Source organism: Gavialis gangeticus, unplaced genomic scaffold, assembly GCF_001723915.1.
Source record: "Gavialis gangeticus isolate Ggan-Ray unplaced genomic scaffold, GavGan_comp1, whole genome shotgun sequence".
In the NCBI taxonomy this organism is placed as follows: Eukaryota; Metazoa; Chordata; order Crocodylia; family Gavialidae; genus Gavialis; species Gavialis gangeticus.
Genome location: NW_017729022.1, coordinates 88,700,822 through 88,722,647, shown reverse-complemented (window position 1 = coordinate 88,722,647; position 21,826 = coordinate 88,700,822). Strand labels below are relative to the sequence as shown.

The following is a 21,826-nucleotide window of genomic DNA, read 5'->3' as shown; positions in this document are numbered from 1 at the left end:
CTTAGATTTCCTCATGTTCTTTTAAAAATGAGCTGTCATTTCCTTCATCATACCCTACTAGGAAACTTATGTTGGTTACAGCTTGATTTTTAGTGTCAATTACCACCAGTTTTCAAAGTGTGTCATGCATGTGCAGCTTGATTTTTTTTTTTTTTCTTTTCATGGCTCTCTTCTGTTAGTATTGATATGTCCCCGTTGTTTATTAAAATTAACTGACTCTGGTTCCTACAGAGTCTTACTAATGTACTTAATAGCAAGCATGACTTGTTCGATGATACTGTGCTTAGTAACAGGAGATGAGTAAAAGCAGACCGTTCCAGGGTAAAATTCTGATGGCAGGGACCTGTCACTTTTTTATTTCTCAGCTGAGTAGGGCTTTGGACTCTGCGCCTACTAGTTTTGGAATAAACTATAGGGCTAAATTAATTGGTCATTTTTGTAAGTCTGGAAGAAAGCATAGACATAGTACTATGGAAAAAATGGTTTTTGTATCCTCTGCTTAGGGCTTCTGATTTTTATCTGGAATTGGAAATCTGATTTCTGTAAGACAAAAATTTGAAAGGATTGCTAATTAGATGTGTTACTTCCAACTTTCAGTAGAAGGCAATACATTAAAAAAATAATTTTAGCTAAATTGAGTCTTTTTTTACTGTAATGGGTTCTCATTAAAATTAAAAATAAAAAGCTATTGTTTCTAAGCTTTTTTGGGTTACACTTGCCATTTATCAGACTGAAGTACTATTTATGAAAGTGCATGATTGTGCAGAGTGAAACAGCTTAAATGCCCCCAGAAAACAACAATGGTAGAACACTTTCATACCATCATGCAGCAGTAAAAGTATCTCAAGTGAAGACTAAACAGAGTCAAACATAAGGACAAATCAAAGGTTTTGTTGGTAAAGTGGGCTGTTACTGAATTGAGCCCCAGTCAGTTACGGAGTCCTTTTCTATTTACATGGATACTGTCAAAAATGTATTGATGGAAGCTCCCACTGTTAAGAGGAGAAAAATGCGTCGGTGTCTAAATGTAACTTTAATATAGAGCTTACAGTGATTCCACAGAGCATTAAGATTAGCTGTTTTCCAAAAATTGCTGGCTGTATCTGCCCTTCTCTCCTTGTGCAATCTTGTCACATCCTATTACTTCCTCTCCTTTTTGTGAACAGTGTCACACTCTTTTACTTATTTGCCAGCTTTACTTGCTATGTCTTTTTCATATTTCTCCTTTTATATAGAATGTCTGCTTTGAATTCATCTTTTAACCCAAAACTTTTCCTCTTCCTTCCTCAAAACATGTTTCACCTAGAAACACTATGGGGATACTGATGATGACTACAAATGGGAGAAATCAGTACTTCATCCACTTATACTTATTTAATTGTACACCCTTCTCTGCTGTCTTCCATTACCTGATTTAGGCCTTGATTGTTGCAAATGTATGAACATGCTTACCTTAATTCATATGAATAGTTTATTGACTTCTGTGAGGACTACACACAAGTGTAAGTCTAATGTACGAGCAAGGGCACGATCAAGGCATGAAAACTTAAAGTTCTTCAGGCCACAGACTATTTTGCACTTTATTTTTATCGTTGTTTGTATTACCATCAGCATTCGCCAGAACCATATTGTATCAGGCATTGATACAAAAAGATGGTCCCTGCCCCGGAAAGCTTATGCTCATCAGGGAACAACACATGGTTATAGACAGATGGAGGATCACCTGTAAACAAAGAAACACTGTTGATCAATATAACAGGCAGTGGTCTCAGACCACCAGCAGCTTTGCTGTTGTCCAGGTTTTCTTTGTAGCAAAAGAGAGCTTTAAGAGGAGCAATTTTAAGCCTGATAAAGAGGGAGATTTGTGTGGTGATGAGACAGAGCGTACCTCCCAAGTGAGTGGAGGAGCCAGATAGGAAAACAACATTCTTGAAAATCTAACAAGGCATATTGGCGTTTGGTATCATGGGTTGTTCAAGGGCAGGAGCAGTCATCTTGATGAAGAATGAAGGATGGCAGGTATTGATAAGCTGTTAAAAGGGTATAAATGTAAAGTCTGACATTTGCAATAGAGATGGGGGTGGAGATCTGCAGAGAAATAGAAAGATACTTGGCTGCTGGACAGGAAAGCTGTTTTTGCATTCTGATTCTCCTATGGGAGGGGCAAAAGGATATCACTTATTTCCTGCCTCAGGGCCTGTAATCTTTCTTTGTTTCATATTTGTACAGCACCTAAAACAATAGAAACATACTTCTTTTTTGGCCTCATCTGGACAGTTGTACGTTGTGTCCCACCTTTGAACACTGGCAAATGAGGCATGAATAATGTTAGCCTTCCCTCTACTTCTAGCACTATGATTTCTGTGTAGGGTTAGGAGAGAGCAAACTTTAGTTCCTGATGTACTCTGCATTGTGTGTGTTTTTCTCTTTCTCTTTCTCTTTCTTCATAGATGAAAAACCCAGACAGTTCCCTGAACATGAAGAAACAGCTGAGATGATGGCAGCCAGGATTGACAGAGATGTTGTAAGTGAGAAAATACATGCAGTATCGATCAGTCTCCTAGTTCAGTGGTTCTCAATATTTTTTGTACCAGGACCCATTTGTAAACATCAATGGCCAGTCCTGACCCAGTGCCCCTCACTTCCAATACGCTGCTTCCTGCCCCCCGGGTCTCATCCCCCGCAGTGTGTGGGGCAGGGAGGATGTGTTCGGGGTATGGGGGGTCCGAAGCAGCACCTTGCAGGCTGGAACTTTGCCAGTCTGCAAGGGAAAAGCCATGGTTTCCCACATTTTTCTACTTTAAAGAAGAATACATTTTTAAAGTTTGTTGATCCATATTTAAAGTTTGTTCATGACCCTTTCATATAGTCTTGCGACCCACTTTTGGGTCACAACCCACAGGTTAAGAAACACTGTTCTAAATTGTTGCTTCATGAGCAGAAAGAGACTTTTTTCCACAAACAAACTTCATTTCAGAAGGAAAAATTTCCAGCCATGCCAGATTGTATCTACAATAGATTTTCAAGGAGCTGAAATGAGAACTGAGATGAGGACTAAAATCAGATTCAGTTCTGGAAAGCTAGAAACTTAGATATGAGAAACAAATACACTTAAGCTTTGTTTCAGGAAGGTGCTGAAGAGTGTACTTACATCCCCTTAAACTTTATGGGGCTTAAATCTGTTTAAAATGCAGCAGAATTGAGCTGGACCTAAGCATGTACTTAAGTACGTTCTTGAATTGTCGCACATACCTGTGCTCTACTTAGTCTATTCTTCCCTTTATGCATAAGAGTTACCATATTGACTTGAAAAAAGAAAAGGTTTTTTCCCTAATCAGCATGGGAGGGAAAAGCCCCTCATCTTATATTTGCATACCAGCAAACCCCCTCATTAAATATGTTCCCTGTTATTAAACTGCTGCTAGAAGGAGCATGTGCTCAGTCATAGAAACCAGCTAGGAACTTGATTGAGTGTAGCCCATGCTGAGCATGACCATATTATACCTGTCCTATATTAGGTAAATACACTGATAGGAACCTTTTTGGTCCTTAGAAAAAAGCAGGCAAGTGTTCCTTTCACAGGGAAATAGTGCTGGGCCTGGAGGTACTGGCAATACCAGGCTGGCACCAGGAGAGCCAGAGCCAGCCCTGACACCCTTCCCTTGGTGACAAAAGTGCTACATTTGATCATACCCAAAAATGCTGAGATGTTGATGGGGCACCTTTTTAGGGAAAAATGTTTATGTCCCAGGTCAAATTAGCCAGATCAGGTCCAAATCCATTTGACTCATTTGGAAACCATATGTGGCCCTGCTACTGGCAAATATCCTCCACCCTAGCCTGGGGCTTCAGATATTTCCAAATCATTTGGAAAGCATCCTACATTCAGGCTCGAGCCTGGAGACTTGGGATTTGGGTGCCCCTGAGTTTTGCTTGCCCTTAGCAGTATGGCCACAGGAGCAAGCTGGGGAGGAATCTCCCATTTCCATAAAGCTGGCATGTAGCTGAGATCCTCCCGCTGGAAACTGGCCAGTGAGAAGCTAAGCATGAGGCTCTTGTAGGGAGTCCTGTCTGGAAGCAGACAAGGGTGCACCCTGCACTACACAGTGCCATTTGAATTGCATTACCTTCCCCTACCACCATCATGGTCATAGTATTTCCCCTGCCAAGTAATTTTGGGGTATCCTTTACAAGGGCAGGTCTGTGCAGTCTATCTGAATAAGATGCAGTGCTCATTGTGCCGAGCCTCCCTGAGCATCGACTCTTTTTCAAATCATGGTGAACCACTATATCAAATACATTTCAACTTCCTCTTCACTCCCACAGCTCAGCAGTGCCTTTCTTTCCCATTTCCAATTATTCCTGTTTCCCCACCAGGAATGTCTAGCAAACATCACCAAGCTCCTGTCTCTCAGCCTGTTGCATATGATTAATATGGCCCTTCCATCTTGAGGTGGAAATGGACCAGGCAGCCCTGGACCTCATCTGCATATAAATTTTTGGAGGGTCTCAGGACTTGTGACAAGAACACCTGGTTCCTGTCATGAGTGGAGGGGCTAATTAGCACATGGATCCTTGGTTGAATACACACACATACAGAGTAGTGTTGAGATATGGGATCACCGTGGTATGAAATACTATGGGCTCTGCTGGGGTCCAGCCCAATGAACTGTACGTAAGTCATGAGACTTTTGGCTTTGGACTAATGTCATGCATGGTTTGTATTATGTATAAGTAGGTATAAGAATGCTACTCAAAAGCTTGTTTATGGAGTTACCTATACTAAAAACTGCAGCAGTTTTCAACGGTAGGGAAGTGGTGGATTGGGGGAAAGGAGGGAACTGCTGCCCTCCCCTCGGTCCCTTTCTCCCCTCTTACTGTCATGTGCAGCTCACTACCATGTTGTGCTCAGAGAGGGAACAGCCTATGTGGGGCTAAATAGTTACATGGGGCAGGAAGACTGCAGGGGGAAGATGTTGTAGGGGGGAGCAGAGGGCAAGCCACCTGACCCCCACCCCCAATTTTCCCTGCTGTAGCAGTCAGAGGGGGACCAATTCAAGACAGCCCTCCGATAAGTAGATTCTACACTTGAAAAATTGTAACACATGTATTTATCTTCCTTATAGAGAATCTAATTGCTGGGGGATTTTCATATATTCAACATCATTTTATAGTCAAGTACATATGGTATTTAAGTTGGTTAAGGAATCTTCCATATATAGCAAAATGAAGTAAGGTATTTAGTAAAATAGCAGTTTTACTGTATTGCATCAAAGTAAATATTAAAGTATGCCATGTAAGAAAATGGCTCAACTGTAGATCCCTGGTTGGACTAGATGGTCTCTTTGAACTCCCTTCCAGCCTTACTTCTCTATGAGTAGCATAGAAAAAGTTATGCTTTAACAACATTTTTTTCATGTACTCTGTGGGAAAATACATTATGTGAATTAGAGCTAATGGATGCCAAAATGCAATACTTGCCTAGAAGAGCTTTTAATGATCGTGACTTTTTCAAATGGATATTTAAACTTTAGAAATAAACAAATGTCAGTTTTATAAATGTCAGACTTAAAATGAACCTAAACATACAGAACTTTCTGCAACTGATGGTGAATGTAGGAAACTACAAATTTACAGATTTTTTGTTTGTTTGTTTGTTTTGTTTTGTTTTTGTTTTTTTGTTTTTTGTTTTAATGACCAACTGCTATTTAAGATAGGGAGAGTGATTGTTTTCTTACTTTTCTATAGCAAATTCTGAACCATATTTTGGATGACATTGAATATTTTGTTACTAAACTTCAAAAATCTGCTGAGGCATTTTCTGAGCTTTCAAAGAGAAAGAAAACCAAAAAAAATAAAAAGAAAGGACCTGGAGGTAAGAGCTACTCCCCCTTCCATGCCCCTAGGATTTATTATGATTATGATTCCACCCCCCCCTCCCCGCCAAAACCATGTATGTACCTAGGAAATGTGTGTGTGGGGGGAGGAGTTTTTTTTATGGTTGCAATTTCAATTTAATTAAACAAATGATTTTATTTTCCTTTAGGTCTGGATATATAGTGAGAACAAAAAATTGTTCTAGTCTTGCAGTCCTTACTCATGTAAGCAAATCCCATTGAAGTCCCATTCTTCAAGTCAATGTGGAATACTGATGCGAGTAAAGGCTTCAGACTAGAACCCATAGCAATAACTGTAAGTGTGCTGGATTACTCTAACAGATGCATTTTTCATTTTGTTCACTAGAGGGGGTTCTCACTCTCCGTGCAAAACCGCCACCTCCAGATGAATTTGTTGATTGTTTTCAGAAATTCAAGCATGGCTTTAACCTTCTTGTAAGTACTTGCTACCAGCTACCGCTCCACAGGGTAGGCAGGAGCAGCATTTCCTAGCTTCTCTGAAGTCAGACAGTGTGTTGTTTTTCTTTCTCAGCTGCCTCAAATTTGACTGAGGGCACCTGGTCATGTCAGTTTTGCCCCTAGCACCACAAACCACCACCCATCCCTAGTTGCTAGAATGTTTTTGTTGTTGTGGGGGGGGCGTGTTAATATGAAACAAGAAACAGATGGGTAGCAAGCCTGGTGTAGCATCTTTGCTAGAGCATTAGTTTTCTGGGGTATGTCGGCATGGTCAGGGGCATGAAAAATTACCTTGCCCCCTCTTGTTCTCACTCCATCTGTGAAAAATGATTTAAAAAAATGTATTGTAGCCTCTGTTAAAATGGCATTGGTCATGCACCAACAAGTATGCTGAAGACTGAAAGCGATGCTGAGTTCACCTGGGCCAGATTGCATTTCTTGAACCATTTGTACACAGAGCAGGAACAAGTGGTTGGTACTCAATCTCATGGTTCGAAGGGCAGGATACGTGCCTCTGTGATAAATCCATGTTGTTCCTACTTCATGTTCCAATCCAGTCAAGTTGACTTAAACAGAACTGAAAGTAGCTGAGCTGTTCCTTGTGTGATCTGGGCTCCAAAGTCCCTATCTACAGAGGAGCCAAGAATGGCCCAGGTGGCATTTGGCTCCTTTCATCTGTGTCCAAAATTGCAATGCCAATCTATAGATCCTGGAGCAGCAAAGATTTGACTGGGCTGTCTCCTGACTGATGGCTTGTGTGTGTGGATTTTTTAATTTCAAAAGAAGAATACATAAAAAGGATGTTTCAAGAGTTTTACTAGCAAAAGTAGAATTTTAATTGTAAAATGATTTCCTGAGAGGTTTGTTAGGGAAAAGCTCAGCTCTTGCACATGTGCCAGTCTCACTATTAATACTCTCTATTTAGTATTTCATTTGTGCCTGTCAGATTCTGTACTCATTGCCATTGCAAAGTACGCTGAATAATACTTGTCAAGTATGCCATGAAAATGCACACAAAACGTATTAGCCTCAAAATACTCTAGCCCATGGATTGCTCTTCCCCTGTGCATCACCAGTCATTGGCACCTTGTGGTACGAAGTCACATACTGGCTGCTGGTGTCTGTGTGGAGGTGTGTGTGTTCTGGTGGTGGAGGGTGTGATGTACTCTACAAGATATTTGTACAGGTTGGGAATTTAGGGAAAGTTGCCCTACATCATGTTCTTTATGTACTTGAAATTGCAGTTAATTCAGGCAAGTGCCATAGCCTGTTTTGCAGATCAGACTGGATGTTTACAATAGTGTCTGATCTTAAACTCTTAAATCATAGACACTCTTGTGGCGAAAATCAGGTCTTCTCCATCTTGATGCTCTTGCACCTGAGAGCACATGGTTGAACAGTGTGATGCTCCACGTTTAAGATTTCTTAACCCTTTCTTCTCCTGCCTCCTGCATTTAAGAGCCTTTCCTCAAGCACATTACAAGCATTTACACAAGCCTCACCTCCTCATTGGAGGGTGTACTGTGGTAGTTAGTTCAACATTTTATGGGTTGTTTATGCGACATCTCCTTTCCAAGGGGTAACTGGGAGAGAGGCATGTCCCAGTTTTTATCACCCCATACGTATAATAAACACAATAAAATGCAAAATATGACATGCATTTTAATTCCATAACTAAAATATCTTCCCTTTGAAGGGTGATTTTGCTAAGCACTACTTAACTGTCATTAAAGTTATCAATTTGTTTTCTTTTTCCTCCCTCAGGCCAAATTGAAATCCCACATCCAGAACCCTAGTGCACCTGAATTGGTTCATTTTCTGTTTACACCATTAAATATGGTAAGGTTTTATGATTTTTTTGAATGTGTCCATCAGGCTTGCTTCATTTAAGTGCTCTGGAACATTTAAAAATGTAATGAGATTAAAAATGGGTTAGTGGGGAGAGGGTAAGGAAAAATTACTAGTGTAGTTCATTTTTTGGATCAGGACCTATTTAGAAAATAAGCATGTTAAGAACATAAGGAATGCCATATTGGGCCAGGCCATAGGCCCATGTAACTCAGTATCCAGTATCTTTTAGTATCAGAGACAGGCAGCCCAGAGGGAGCATGTTTACGCAGGGCCTATCCAAGCTGATCTCTCCCCACCCTTCTTCAAAGCTTCCATCATTCAAAGACCCAGCAAGTAGGGCTGCACGAAGCTTCGGTCACTGATTTGATTCAGCAGAGATTCGGCCCCAATCGGTGGCCAAATTTCCAAATCCGAATTGAATCAGGAGACCCTTTAATATCTCCAAATCAAATTGGAACCCTCCGAATTGATTTGGAAAGATTAGACTATTCAGACATAGACACAGCTTTAAATGTTTTTTCTAAATACCTCTAAGTAGCAGGTGGCTCGTGAATGCTGAGATGCTGGGGCAGATGGAGAGTCTGACAGGAGTGTGGAGGGTCCCCAGTGCACTTGGCAGCAGACCCAGAAGTTGACCAGAAGCACTTCTGGTCCACTTCTGGGTCCACCAGGGGATGTGCTGCCCTTCACCCCTTGTGTGCCCCCAGCTCACCAACTGGTACCTCCTCGGGCTGGGGGCACCAGGGGTCCCCCTGTGGTCGATTGCTGAGCTGGGGGAGTGAGGGGTGCCCCCCAGCACAGTCCCCCGCAAACCTGGAAGTACTTCTGGTTTGCTGAGCGTGCATGGGACCCCCCCCAGCCTGTGCTCCTGTGGGATGCTCCGTCCGCCCCAGCATCGCAGTGTTCACGAGCCGTGCCTGGCACCTCGAGGTATGTACAAAAAACATTTAAATCTGTGTCTATGGCCAAATCACTGATTCTCCAAATTGGCATTGAATCTTCAGATTCGGATTCAACTAAATTGAATCGGGATGGTGATCCAAATAAACGAATTGAATCACTATCCCCAATTCATGCCTAATCCTAATCAAATACGGCCCATTTCGCACACCCCTACTAGCAAGTCTTTATTTAGAAAATTCACCCCGAATTATCAATATACTAGTCTTTTATAGCAAGATTTTTTTTTAAGATTAACCCTAGTTTTAAAACGTATATACAAATTCAAATTTTGCCTATACTTACATTTTTTTCTTAATAAGGGAAATGAGTACAAAGCTATTGCCTTCTATTTAAACACTGTGGAAAGAGATTTAAATGCATATCCACCATAAGGAGATCTAGACAGTATTTTTATTAGTTAAATGCAATTTGATCACAGAAATATAAAGAAACCATCCCATGCCACATCTAAAATGGCGGGGGGAAACTAAACAAATGGCATTTGAAGAATTATAGGCAAAAGTGTGTTCACATGATGAGGGCAACGATAAGGTTGCCAGCAGCAACAGGTTACAGCTGATACTCAGGACACCAGCTTCATTAGGATTCTATCAAATGCAATAACATGAGCTTCTCACTGGTATTTTTAACGTGTGGCCTTCTAGAAGAAAAGTATACTTTTTTTTAGGGTTTGGGGTTTTTGTTTTGTTTTTTTTTACTTTTTAAGGTAAAGGCATGTTCTTTTAAAAAGCCGTCTGCTCCAGTTCTACTCTCTAACACTTCTATACAAAATCCCTGTAGTCTCAACCTTTCTTTAAGTTTCACTTAACATCTGTTGAGCACGAATATTTAAATCCATTGATTTTTAAATTGAATAAATAGTACTTTAAAATTGTCTTCATGTAGGTGGTACAAGCAACTGGAGGTCCAGAACTTGCTGGTACAGTACTCAGCCCCCTCCTAACAAAGGATACCATAGATTTTTTGCGTTTTACTGTGAATAGTGAGGAAGGGCAATTGTGGATGTCATTGGGTGATGCATGGACCAAAGCCAGGTAAGAAAATCTCTTTGCATATTTTAGAGATGATTTTTGACAATGTAATATCAGGTCACTAGAAATATCTCTGCACTCACCAGATTGTTCATGCTAAAGTAAACTCTGTGTAAGTAATGTGAATTTTGGCTTTCTTTGAGCCTGATCTACCTTCTTCACAAGTCAGTGTGAAGGCTTTCTTTGATTTCAGTGGACGTCAGGCCAACCTTTGAGGAGTTGGGAGGTGGTGTTTAGAAATGAAAACAGTTCCAAGTGTGGCTTTTTATTTTGCCTGTGATATCAAAAGGGCAAACTTAACTGCATAATCTTTCACCCACCATCTTTCTAAATGGCCCTTTCCATTCCCTTTCCAATCTCCCCCTCCATTTCCATTGTCATTTGGTCATCAACCAGCTGGACTCAATTAACAGTCTATTTTAAGGGAAGTGCATTATTTAGTAACTAAATAATGACAACATTATTATAAAGAGAATTACAAACAGATTTGTACTTTGAACTTCCAAAATTATTTAAAGCAGCAGGCTTACAACAATTATTGATGTCTCCAAAACGTCTTTTAAGGAAAAGATTTTTATTTAAGCAATGGTGTTAATTTAACAACTGAATGATGTTAAGTGTATATGCATAAGGGAATCCACACTTTAATGTAATGGATTCATCAGTGCCTGCAGTTAGAACATAGCAAATATTTTCCCTCTTCATACATTATGTTTTGGCTGTGCACGCACGTGCGCACACTCTCTCTCTCTCTCTCTCTCTCTCTCTCTCTGGGATTCTTATAGGCTTGAAGCGTAATAACAGGACATTTGAAAAAAATTAAAATCAATACAGTGTTTCTAAACCACATGGTTCTTGGAGTTGGGTTACTTCAGATGATGATAATCTGCAGTGGCAGGAACATCTGTGACTAAATCATCCTAGCCAAGTGTCTGTCCACGCTGCTCTTGAAAATTTCCAGGGATGGAGATTCTGTAACTTCTCTAGGTAGCCTGTTCCAATGCTTGGCCACCCTCATGGTCAGAAAGTTCTTCCTAATCTCCAAACAACCCTATCTATTTCAGCCTTTCCAAATAAGTCATGCTTCCTCAGCTTCTATTCATTTTCCTCATTCTCTGCTGGACTCTTTCCAATCTGTCCATATCCTTCTTGAAGTGTGGGGCCCAAAACTGGACACAATACTCCAGGTGCTGAATAGAGTGGAAGAATCACTTCCCCTTATTTGCCTGTGATACTTCTGTTAATACAACCCATCTTGCTGTTTGCTTTTTGGAAACAAGAAGACACTGTTGGCTCATATTCAGCTTATGACCCATGGTAACCTCCAGGTCCTTGTCTACTGTATTATAACCTAGCCAGTCATTCTCCAGTCTGCGTTTGTGCATGCAGTTATTCTGTGCCAAGTGCAGGACTTTGCATTTGCCCTGTTGAATTTCATCTGATTGATTTTTTTGGCCCATTCTTCCAGTTTATCCCTGTAATTCTGGATCCTAGCCCTACCTTCAAGAGTGTCTGCAACTCCAACAAATTTGATGTCATCTGCAAATTTGATAGGTATGCACTCAGTCTAATTGTCTAAATCACTAATGAAGATGTTAAATATTGGACCGAGGACAGACCCCTAGGGAACCAATTGATAACTCCTGCCAACTAGACATTGAACTATTGATGTCTTGTTGAGCACAATGATCCAGTAATTTTTTGTATTCACCCTACTGTATTAATCTAACCTGCATTTCTTTAAAGTCAAGGGATATTGCACCTACTGCCTCCCACCCACACACCTCCCTCCTCCCCGCATGCACACACCCATTCAGAGAGCCTGAAACCTTATTGTAGAAGGAAATCGGGTTGATCAGGTTAGTTAGGCATGTCTTGCTCTTGGTAAATCCATGCTGTCTGTTCCTTATCACCTTGTTCTCCTCTAGGTGATGCCCACTGTGACATCCCCCTGCTGCTCTCCCCCTGACCTTTACCCAGACACTTTCAACAGGTCTACCCCCATCACTTTGTACTGTAGCCTAGAATACATATGTATTTCCTTTATATATAGGGCAATACCACCTCTTTTCCCCCCTGCCTGTCCTTCCTAAACCAGTTATTACTATTCATGACAGTACTTCAATCATGTGAACTATCCTACTACATCTCCATAATCCCAATTACATAATTCCTCTATTATACTAGGACCTCCATTTTTTTCTGTTTGTTTCCCATGTCTCTTATTAGAATAATAAAATCACAGAAAATGAGGGTGGGAAGGGACCTCAGGAGGTCAATTTAGTCCACCCCCTGCTCAAAGCAGGACCATCCTCAACTAGATTATTCCAGATGGGTCTTCGTCTAGTCATGCCTAAAAACCTCCAAAGATTCCACCACCTCTCTAGGTAACACATTCCAGTGCTTCACCACCCTCCTGGTGAGAGGTTTTTTCCTAATATCCAACTCAAACCTCCTTTGCTGCTCCTGGAGACCATTGCTCCTTGTTCTGTCATCTGCCACTACTGAGAACAGTCTAGCTCCATCCTCTTTGTAACAACCTTCAGATGGTTAAAGGCTGCTATTCAATCCCCCTTTTTAGTATATGAACATTTCAGGCATGAAACTGATTGTCCTGTTTTCTCCCTGAGAACGCTGATAAGCCTTCCCCTATTGCCTCTCCTTATTGAGTTTTTTTTTTATCCGTGAAATATATTAGGATTTGGTTCGGAGGTGTCATACATTTTGAACGTATTCATCCACCCACTCGCATCAAATCATAAACTTAGCCTCAACCTATGATGTGCTTTTAAATAAAAAAAAACATACTTGAATGTATTGTTTAAATATGAAGTGCACAGAGGAAATGCTGAACAGCCATAGGCTTTTGTCACTTCAAAGATCCTTGTACTCCCTCTCATTCCTGAACTCAACCCTCATTAGGGTCAAAAATCTACAGGCCCATCCTTCTTTTGGCTCTTTTACTGAGACTGATAATTGATAATCTTGTGATCCAGCAGAGGCATCTGTTTTTGTGGACTCGTATGGGGGGTACCCTTTTGCAGTGTTAGAACCCTGTGTTGGAATTGAAGGCATGAACTAAAAATAAGAGGGATTTTTATTCTGTGTTGATTCCCCTGACCCATCCAATCCTCTCTGAAAAAATAATGGTTTATTCCAAAAAGTAGTATGCATCAGTCATTTGGAAGGTTTGAACCCTTAAAGTAATGGTGTGACTAGCTACATGTTCTCTTGTTTTCCTGCTGGTGAAATGGTTCTGGGCTGTGCAACTTAGCTATATTTTGTCACGAAACAACATGAAGATCATTAATAACCTAGGGATTGCTGAGCTTGGTTATAACTTAACATCAACATGTTGGTGCCTGAGTAAATGCTGGCTGCTTCTACACTGGTTTGATAGCATTTGTCACCTTGATTTGTTTTTAACAATGCCCACAATAAGTAATGTTAAAAGAAACTATAAAGTGTATTCTGAGGTCTATTTGTCCTTTGAGGAGGCAATAATTCATGCTGCAGGGCAATGTTTTATGTACAGTATATAGGCCCAGCAGACCATGAAATACTTCTTCAGATACAGTGAGTTCAGATGATGAATACCAATGGATCTCTAAGGAATAACACAGTACTTTCAGAAATGCAGTCTGTGTTAGAAAATTCAGTTCAGCAAATTTAGTGATTACATTGACTCCTGTGAGGCTTTTTGTTCTTTTGTGTGACAAAAGCAATTCATCCTCTGGTCTAGCTTTCACCTTCATAGCTTTAGGCCCTTGTTACACCTTACGTTGTAAGCTGTGCAGATGTTGTTAGTTCTAGCCTGGAGTTTGGAGCAGTTGCACCCGTAGTCTAGAAACCCTCTCTGTCCCCCATCTGCACAGCTGTGACTTGCCACTAGAGGTCTGGTGAGCAGGGACAGGACTAGGAGCTGTATGTGTAGCTGTGAGTTGCCACTACAGGGCTATGAGCAAGGACAGGCTTGTTCTATGGATGGGTATGTGAAAGATCCTAGGATACTAAAGGACTTCAGCTTGGGCAGCATATCTGTGGTGAGTGGCCATGCCCTAATGAAACAAGAGCTGGGTAGCGTGGCTCTGAGATAATCCTGCCCTACAGTGGTGTAACTTTAAGCCACATAACAAGTGCTTAAAACCACTGTAAGGCATTAATATGCAGACAGTTCAGGGCTCAAGAGCTCTAGGAGCTGCCCAAAATTACTGTGTAACAAAGCCCCTAGATAAATAGTGTTTCCAGCTTCCATGTCTACTTTTTAAACCACACTTTACAGCTTGCTGCTGCTCTGAAGCCTGTCCATGCTAACCCAGCAGAGAGAGGGCAGGACTTCTAGGTGTTCTGGGGTAAATACTTATCATTATTCACCCCTGAATAATGATAACTCAGGCTTCTTTGTCACCCATCTTCTGCACTGCATGAGAAATATCTCTCTCTCTGAGCTGACTGGGGCAGGAGCAACTTCTTTATATTCCAGAAAGAAGCACAACAATCCTCAGTAAATACTGTTTTCTGTAACTCTCTGGTTCTTGATACATGACTGCCTTTTTTTTACAGAGTGGACTGGCCCAAAGACCATTTTATTCCACCTTATATTCCACGCTTCAGAAATGGTTGGGAGCCTCCTTTGCTGAGCTTTATGGGAGCTCCCAGGGAACAAGAACTGAATCAATTGGCTGAGTCTGTGGCAAATGTTGCAGAGCAGCAGCGCAAACAAGAAATGAAAAGACTGTCAACTGAGGTAAGGTTAATTGCTAACACATTTTGTAAGGTAGGGGATAAGGGGTCAAGAGTATAGCTTGGGACCACTAAAAGTGATACTAGATTCTGCTGTCAGCCACACCAGTAAAAACTGGTTAGAACTCTGTACGTGTTTCTCTAAGTACAAGTCTGGTTCATGCAAGAATAAAAAGAAAATAAAGGCACTCATTCTGCTCCCACTGAACTGAATTCATAGGGTTTCCATAGATTAAAATTGGAGAGTTGATTGTGGTCCCTGAGGATCCAGTTTTATCCTCTGAGTACAACAGTATTCAGAGACCATATATTATTAGATTGGATATATGTGTATTAAGTAAAATCTAGATCAATATTTTTTTATGCAGTTTTGTAGAAGATTTTCTGAAATGCTTGGAGTTATATGGCTTGTGTGATAAAAAGCAACTATCATAATTTATTTATTGTTTCTCAATTCAGTGCCCCCTTTTATATCTCAAGCTGCTTTCACCATATTTCAAAGCAGACACACAATACAGTTCAATTCAATTCAAAGCAGAGACATTGGAGGAACCTGCTTGTGAAAGACAGGCCTGCTTATTTGCCTATTAGAGTCATTCTGGTTGAGCTAACTCTCAACATTTATCTCCTTCAGACTCCTAAGAAACAGATGGTCACATGGAAAAGATTATCAAATCTGAGCTGTGCTGGATGCAGGCTGGAAATATATTCCAGATCACTGCACTTCAAGGGAAAATCCCCTATCCTCGTACTTTTACTGAGTCTGCACATGTGCTTGGAGGGGGGGGGTGCCTGAATGTTAATTAAAGCAGTTCTCAGGAGCTGCTCTAATTAAAACACCAGCAGCATCTCGTGTATTCACTGTCCCATATTTCAAAATGGTGGTGTGGGCACTTTAACTAAAGCTTGTTTGACAAATTTTACTTAAAGCGCCCCTGCCACCGCTTTGAAATATACAGACACTGAACACAGAAGATACTGCAGCATGCTGAACCATTCTCATTAGAATGCTTCAGCAGCCTTGATTTAATCAAGTGTCTTCCACCACGTTCTAATCAGAGTGTGTGGGAGCACGTGTAAAAGTACCCTTAGTATCTGAAATAGAGTTGATTGAGAGGTATACATTATTTCCTGTGAGTGGTTTGGAAGAAAATGATTTATTTTCATAAAAAAGAAATAATAGCTTTTTAAACTGAAAAATAGAAAGTAAAAAGAAATTTTTTTTTTCAATTTTTTTGCTCTATATATATATTTTTAAAATCTATTATTTACATGCTAAAAACTTTCTGATTTAGTTCTGGTTTAAGCCAAGGAGGGACTGTCACCTGAATACCTCTGTTAATATTAGTTGTGACTGGGAGAAAGCTAACCATTGTATACAGCTCCTAACAGTATCATAGAGGCTAGGGATGGAAGAGACCTCAGGAGGTCATCTAGTCCACCCCCCTGCTCAGAGCAGGACCATCCCCAACTATCTCATCCCAGCTAAAGCTTTGTCTAGCCACATTTTGAAAACCCCCAAAGATGGAGCTTCCACCACCTCTCTGGGTAACCTTTTCTAGTGTTTTATTACCCTCCTAGTGAGAAAATTCTTTCTAATGTCTAACCTAACCTTCCCTTGCTGCAACTTGAGACCGTTGCTCCTTTTTCTGTCATCTACTACCACTGAGAATAGCCTAGCTCCATCCTCTTTCAGACGCTCCTTCAGGTAGTTGAAGGTTGCTATTAAATCTCCCCTTAGTCTTCTCTTCTCTAAATTAAATAAGCCCAGTTCCCTCAGTCTTTCCTCATAAATTATGGCCCCCAGCCACCAAACCTTTTTTGTTGCCCTACACTAGACTCTTTCCAATTTGTCCACATACTTTCTGTAGTGGGAGGCCCAAAACTGAACACAGTACTCCAGATGTGGCCTCACCAGTGCTGAACAAAGGGGAATAATCACTTCCCTTGACCTACTCGCAACACATCTACCAATGCAGCCCAGTATGCCGTTAGTTTTCTTGGCAACAAGAGCACACTGCTGACTCATATTTAGCTTATTGTCCCCTGTAACCCCCAAGGACTTTTCTGCAGAGCTGCTGTCAGCCCCCAGCCTGTACTGGTGCATGGGATTGTTCTGTCCTAAGTGCAGGACTTTGCACTTGTCCTTGCTGAACCTCATGAGATTCCTTTTGGCCCTATCTTCCAATTTGTCTAAATCACTCTAAATCCTAGCCCTACCCTCCAGCATATCTACTACTCCCCCCAGCTTGTTGTCATCTGCAGACTTGCTGAGGGTGCGCTTTATGCCATCTTCCAGGTTGTTGATGAAGACGTTGAACAAAACCAACCCCAAAATCAACCCCTGGGGCACTCCCCTTGAGGAGTACCAACTAGATATTGAGCCATTGATTGCTACTCTCTCAGCCTGATGCTCCAGCCAGTTTTCTGTTCACCTTACAGTCCATTCATCCAGTCCATAATTTCTTAGCTTGCTTGTGAGCATGTTGTGGGAGACCATATCAAAAGCCTTGCTAAAATCAAGTTATACACCATACCCACTGGTCTTCCTATAGCCAAAGAGCCAGTCATCTCAGCATGGAAGGCAACCAGGTTGATCAGGCATGACTCACCCCTGGTGAATCCATCACCACCTCCTCCTCCAAGTTATTATAAATGGATTCCTTGAGCATCTGCTCCAAGGTTTTTCCAGGGACTGAGGTGAGGCTGACTGGTCTGTAGCTTCCTGGATCCTTTCTTCCCTTTCTTAAATATGGCCACTATGTTTTCCCTTTTCCAGTCATCCAGGACCTCTCCTGATCCCCCTGAGTTTTCAAAGATGATGGCCAATATTTCTGTAATCACATCAGCCAACTCCCTTAGCACCCTCGGGTGCATTCCATCCGGCCTCGTGGACTTGTACATGTCCGGGTTTTCTAAGTAGTCTCTAACCTGTTCTTTCAGCACTGAGGGCTGCTCACCTCCTCCCCAAACTGGGCTGTAGGTTAAAATCAATCCTTATGCTTCACTTGTCACCGTTAGGCCATTTCTGCAGAAGCCAGAAGTATGTTCGGGGGGGAAAAGTAAATACAACTATATTAGAAATAGAGTGATGGTGATGTTTCCCCCATTTACAAGTTAGCATATCCACAATTGTTTTAGCAAGATGGCGTCTACATAAAAAGATTTGGAGGAAGATTTTCAAAACCACAGGTAATGTAAAAGCACCCAGCTACCATCTGAACAGCCTTCCTTCAATTACCTTCTTTTAACAATCTTTATTTGTAAGTTACTCCAATGGTGCATTTTTTTATGCGGAGGAGGTTTGGGATCATACAGGGAAAGGCGGTCTCCATTCTGAAGTGTATCCAGCTCCTGGTTCTTGATTGAGGCCTGTCCAGCTAGGTTTGGAAAGCTGATGGAAAAGGCTGTTTATGTTCACAGGGAGGGCAGAGAAATTAATAGAGATATGGAGGAAGCAGTTTTCCTATCCCTTGACATTTTTCAATCGTCAAAAAATGTTCCTGTTCCACACTAGTGTGAAACCAACTGGAATGATTTTTTTTTTTTGTAGAAAATAAAAATAGAGCCATTGTGGAATAGGCAATAGCTTAGTCATTGGGGCAGTCACCTGAAATGGGGGAGACTCAGGGAAAGGAGGTATCCTGAGTGAAGAATTCCCAAGAAAATATCTTCATTCATTCATCTTAATATCCTGCAAGTGAGGTATCCTGAATGAAGACAATATCCTGAATGAAGAAATTATCCTTTATGTTGTATATTACTTGACTTTTTGTCCCAATACCTAACAAGGCATCAAAGGACAAATATGCTGACAAAGAAAGTTATTTAATGTGTTTTTTCCCCTTAGTCATTGAGTTAAATTGCATGGGATACTGTCATTTGAAATCTAGTATTTAAAAAAACAAAAACCTAGTTTAAGTCTTATTGTTCTCTGTCTCCCTCACAATTTTTTGTGCATTTTTAAATGATGTTTTTATTTTCTCCTCTTGGAGATTGTGAATAAAACTTTTATCATTTTAGGCATTATTTGTAGTTACAGTAAGTGTGTGTATATATATGTGTGTATATAGATATATGTATATATATTTGTTTCTGGTAGAAGTGACTTTTGTGTTGCAATGATTGTTTTTAAGTCCCTTTTTAATATTATGCCATTTTGATTGTTAATTGTGTGGCTAATTGCCAAGAAAAACTAACCAAAGAGTTTGCACCTCTGAGACTTGGCAGTCCTAGGTTCTATTCCTAATTCTGCCACTGATTTTTCTAAATGTCTTGGGAAACTCATTTAAATTAACTCTGTTTTGGCTTCCTCACTGGGACCATAGCTACAATGACACCCATCTCAGATGGGCTGTGAAATTTGATATTTTTGTGACGTGCTTTAAGTCCTTCAATGTAAGCTGCTATGTGAATGCAAAATGCTAATCGTCTACATGAAAATGATGACAGTATAGAAGGTGATACCTGAATGTTGGCCTAATTACCAATTAGTTAGCATGCAAATAGGTTATACATGATAATAGCTAAAGAGAAAATCAGATGGGGGTTGATCAGGAAAACCCTTTTTTTTTTTTTTTTTTTTTGGTATGTCCTTCACATTCTCCTTTCTTCGGTGCGTTCAGTTTCTTTGTGTTGTATCATTTGCACCTAAGAGAAATTAGTAATGAGATTTTGCCTAAGCTCTCCTTTTTTGTATGTGAAATCTCATCAACATTTGCTGACACCATGATCTAGAAACAGGCAGGTACCAGCACAGTAAAGCCCAGACCTCTTCCCTTTTGGATTCCATCTTCCCACAGGGCATCCTTTTCAGAAAAAAATATGACCCAGCATGAAATAATGATATGCCTGTTGCTACCATGGTTACAGTTCCTAACCCCCACAAGAAGGGATTGATCTGATGTCTAGTGGAGGGCTTCACAGATACTAATTCAAGAAAAAAATTCTCACCCCTGAGTTTTAAGATGGTTACATGCCAGGGGCTGCACGTGCAGTCTGTTCAGCAATAATTATATCAAACTATAATGGAAATGGGGGATGGGGAGGAGAAACCACTGATTGAAGCTCAAGAGAGCCGGTGCAATACGAATATATTTCTGCGTAAAGTACAGTGAATTACTGTTTCCAGGCTATCTGCTGCTTATATGCTTTAAGGTCTAGGGTGCTCAATGCCATGTTAGGAGGTTTTAAGAACATTGTTTTTTTTAGCACCTTATATATGCTATATAATTGGTTTCTGATTTGCCTTCACAACCCTTTCTGCCCTCAAGACAGGAAGGTATCATTTAGTGTGTCTGCACACTCTCTCCTGGGGCTGCCACAAACAAATCAGCTCCTGCTCTGCTCTCTCCAAACTCAAGATGTTTGAGGTGTGCCCCCCACCCCCTGCACTGCTGCTTTCCTGCTTTTCAGAGACAGATGCTGAAGGGAGGCTGGAAGCTGCCCAGTGCTTCCTAGGTGCCTTATTTCTGGGGTTAATGTGCAGAGCAGAAGCAACTGGACAGGACTTTATTTGTCAGCAGAAACATCACAAGTGGACAGACAGAGTCAGCATAGACATACCTGTTATTTTTGTGTCAGTTAAGGAAGGCGTAGACATAGGTTAGGTAAGTGGTTTCCCCTAGGTTACAGACCAAATAAGAATTGGAACAGCGCTTACGTTTTTGGTAGCTTCTGGCCCACAAGTTGCTAGACTCGACCAGTCCTTCAACATCATATGGTAGTGCTTTATGTTCTGCTGATAGTGGGAGGAAAGGAGGCCTAGGATGAGTAGCTTTTAACAGTTTGCATGTAATAATTCCTGGTAACACACCTAGTATTATGATATATGAGTTCCCAGTAAATTGTATTTTACTAGGCACATCTCCTCTTCTATCCTTGTGCTTACTGAATATTACCTTACCCCTTCCCTCCCCTGATTCTGATACTACTCAGTGTCAAAGTGGGAGAATGGGGAGAATGAGGCTCTCAGAATAATATTTACACTTTCAAAGTAAGGGATTAATGTTCCTGAGTATCCAAATACACAGAATTTGCATTAGATCATTGTAATTGTAGGTTATCTGATTTAGAGTGTCCACATCCAGAAGAAAACCTTAAAACATTTTCCCTACTGAAGCTTTTTAAAGGTATTTGGTCACTGTTGATTATAAAAGACTGTTGCTACAAGAGACATTTGAAGCAATGGCATGAACCTTGATCTAGTGAATTGCTGAATTGTCTTACTAAAAAGTACCAGCTTCTGTATTGATATGGCAGGATGAGTAAGGATCGAATTTCTACATCCTTATTCTTCTCATCTTTGTTCATGATTTAAAATGCATGGGCGATTTAATGTTTTGTATCAAAACAACAAACACCTGAGGACCCTATGTGTGTCAGAAGATGCTGCTGTAATAAATGAAATACCTACTGTTATGTGTGTAACATTTATCCTGTTTTTTGTTTCTTTGTTTTGTTTTCCAGCATCCCAGTGTGCCAGACTATCCTCCATCTGATGGGTATGCATTCAGTAACACAGTTTACAAAAGAGGGCCTCTGCTGGACCAGGGGGCAGCTGTGGCTGCCTTTAAGCAAACTGTTAGCCGACATGTAGATAGGTAACACTGAATGGACGTTATGTTTAGAGCTGTGGATAACTGTCCCAACTTAATTGCTTTTGAGGTGCAGGTGGCGTTGTTTACTGTTACTTCTAAGTTCACAGTACTTAGTCATTTCCACAAGGAGACAATCCTCCTTGTATTTGCTTTTGCTTTTGTTTAGTGCATCTCTCTCTGTCAAAGCTCCTTCAGCTTACTCTCTGTGCTCATGAGAAGTTCTCATAAGTGAGTGCTTCTGTAAAAAAACAAACAAACAAACAAACAAACCAAACAACCCCAC

General features: G+C 40.8%; 1 protein-coding gene across 4 annotated transcripts in view; it reads left to right on the top strand.

The window, feature by feature from the left end:
• Window positions 1-21,826, top strand: part of EPS8 (epidermal growth factor receptor pathway substrate 8) — a 104,187-nt gene that overhangs the window by 49,023 nt on the left and 33,338 nt on the right. For 2 of the 4 annotated variants that reach the window (XM_019515593.1, XM_019515592.1), the window contains 7 exons: window positions 2,451-2,524; window positions 5,749-5,875; window positions 6,244-6,332; window positions 8,121-8,195; window positions 10,056-10,204; window positions 14,765-14,948; window positions 21,413-21,447. In XM_019515593.1, the coding sequence (XP_019371138.1) occupies window positions 2,451-2,524; window positions 5,749-5,875; window positions 6,244-6,332; window positions 8,121-8,195; window positions 10,056-10,204; window positions 14,765-14,948; window positions 21,413-21,447 (733 nt within the window). Of the gene's footprint in view, window positions 1-2,450; window positions 2,525-5,748; window positions 5,876-6,243; window positions 6,333-8,120; window positions 8,196-10,055; window positions 10,205-14,764; window positions 14,949-21,412; window positions 21,547-21,826 lie in introns of all 4 variants that reach the window. The other 2 variants (XM_019515591.1, XM_019515590.1) reach the window with 1 other exon arrangement.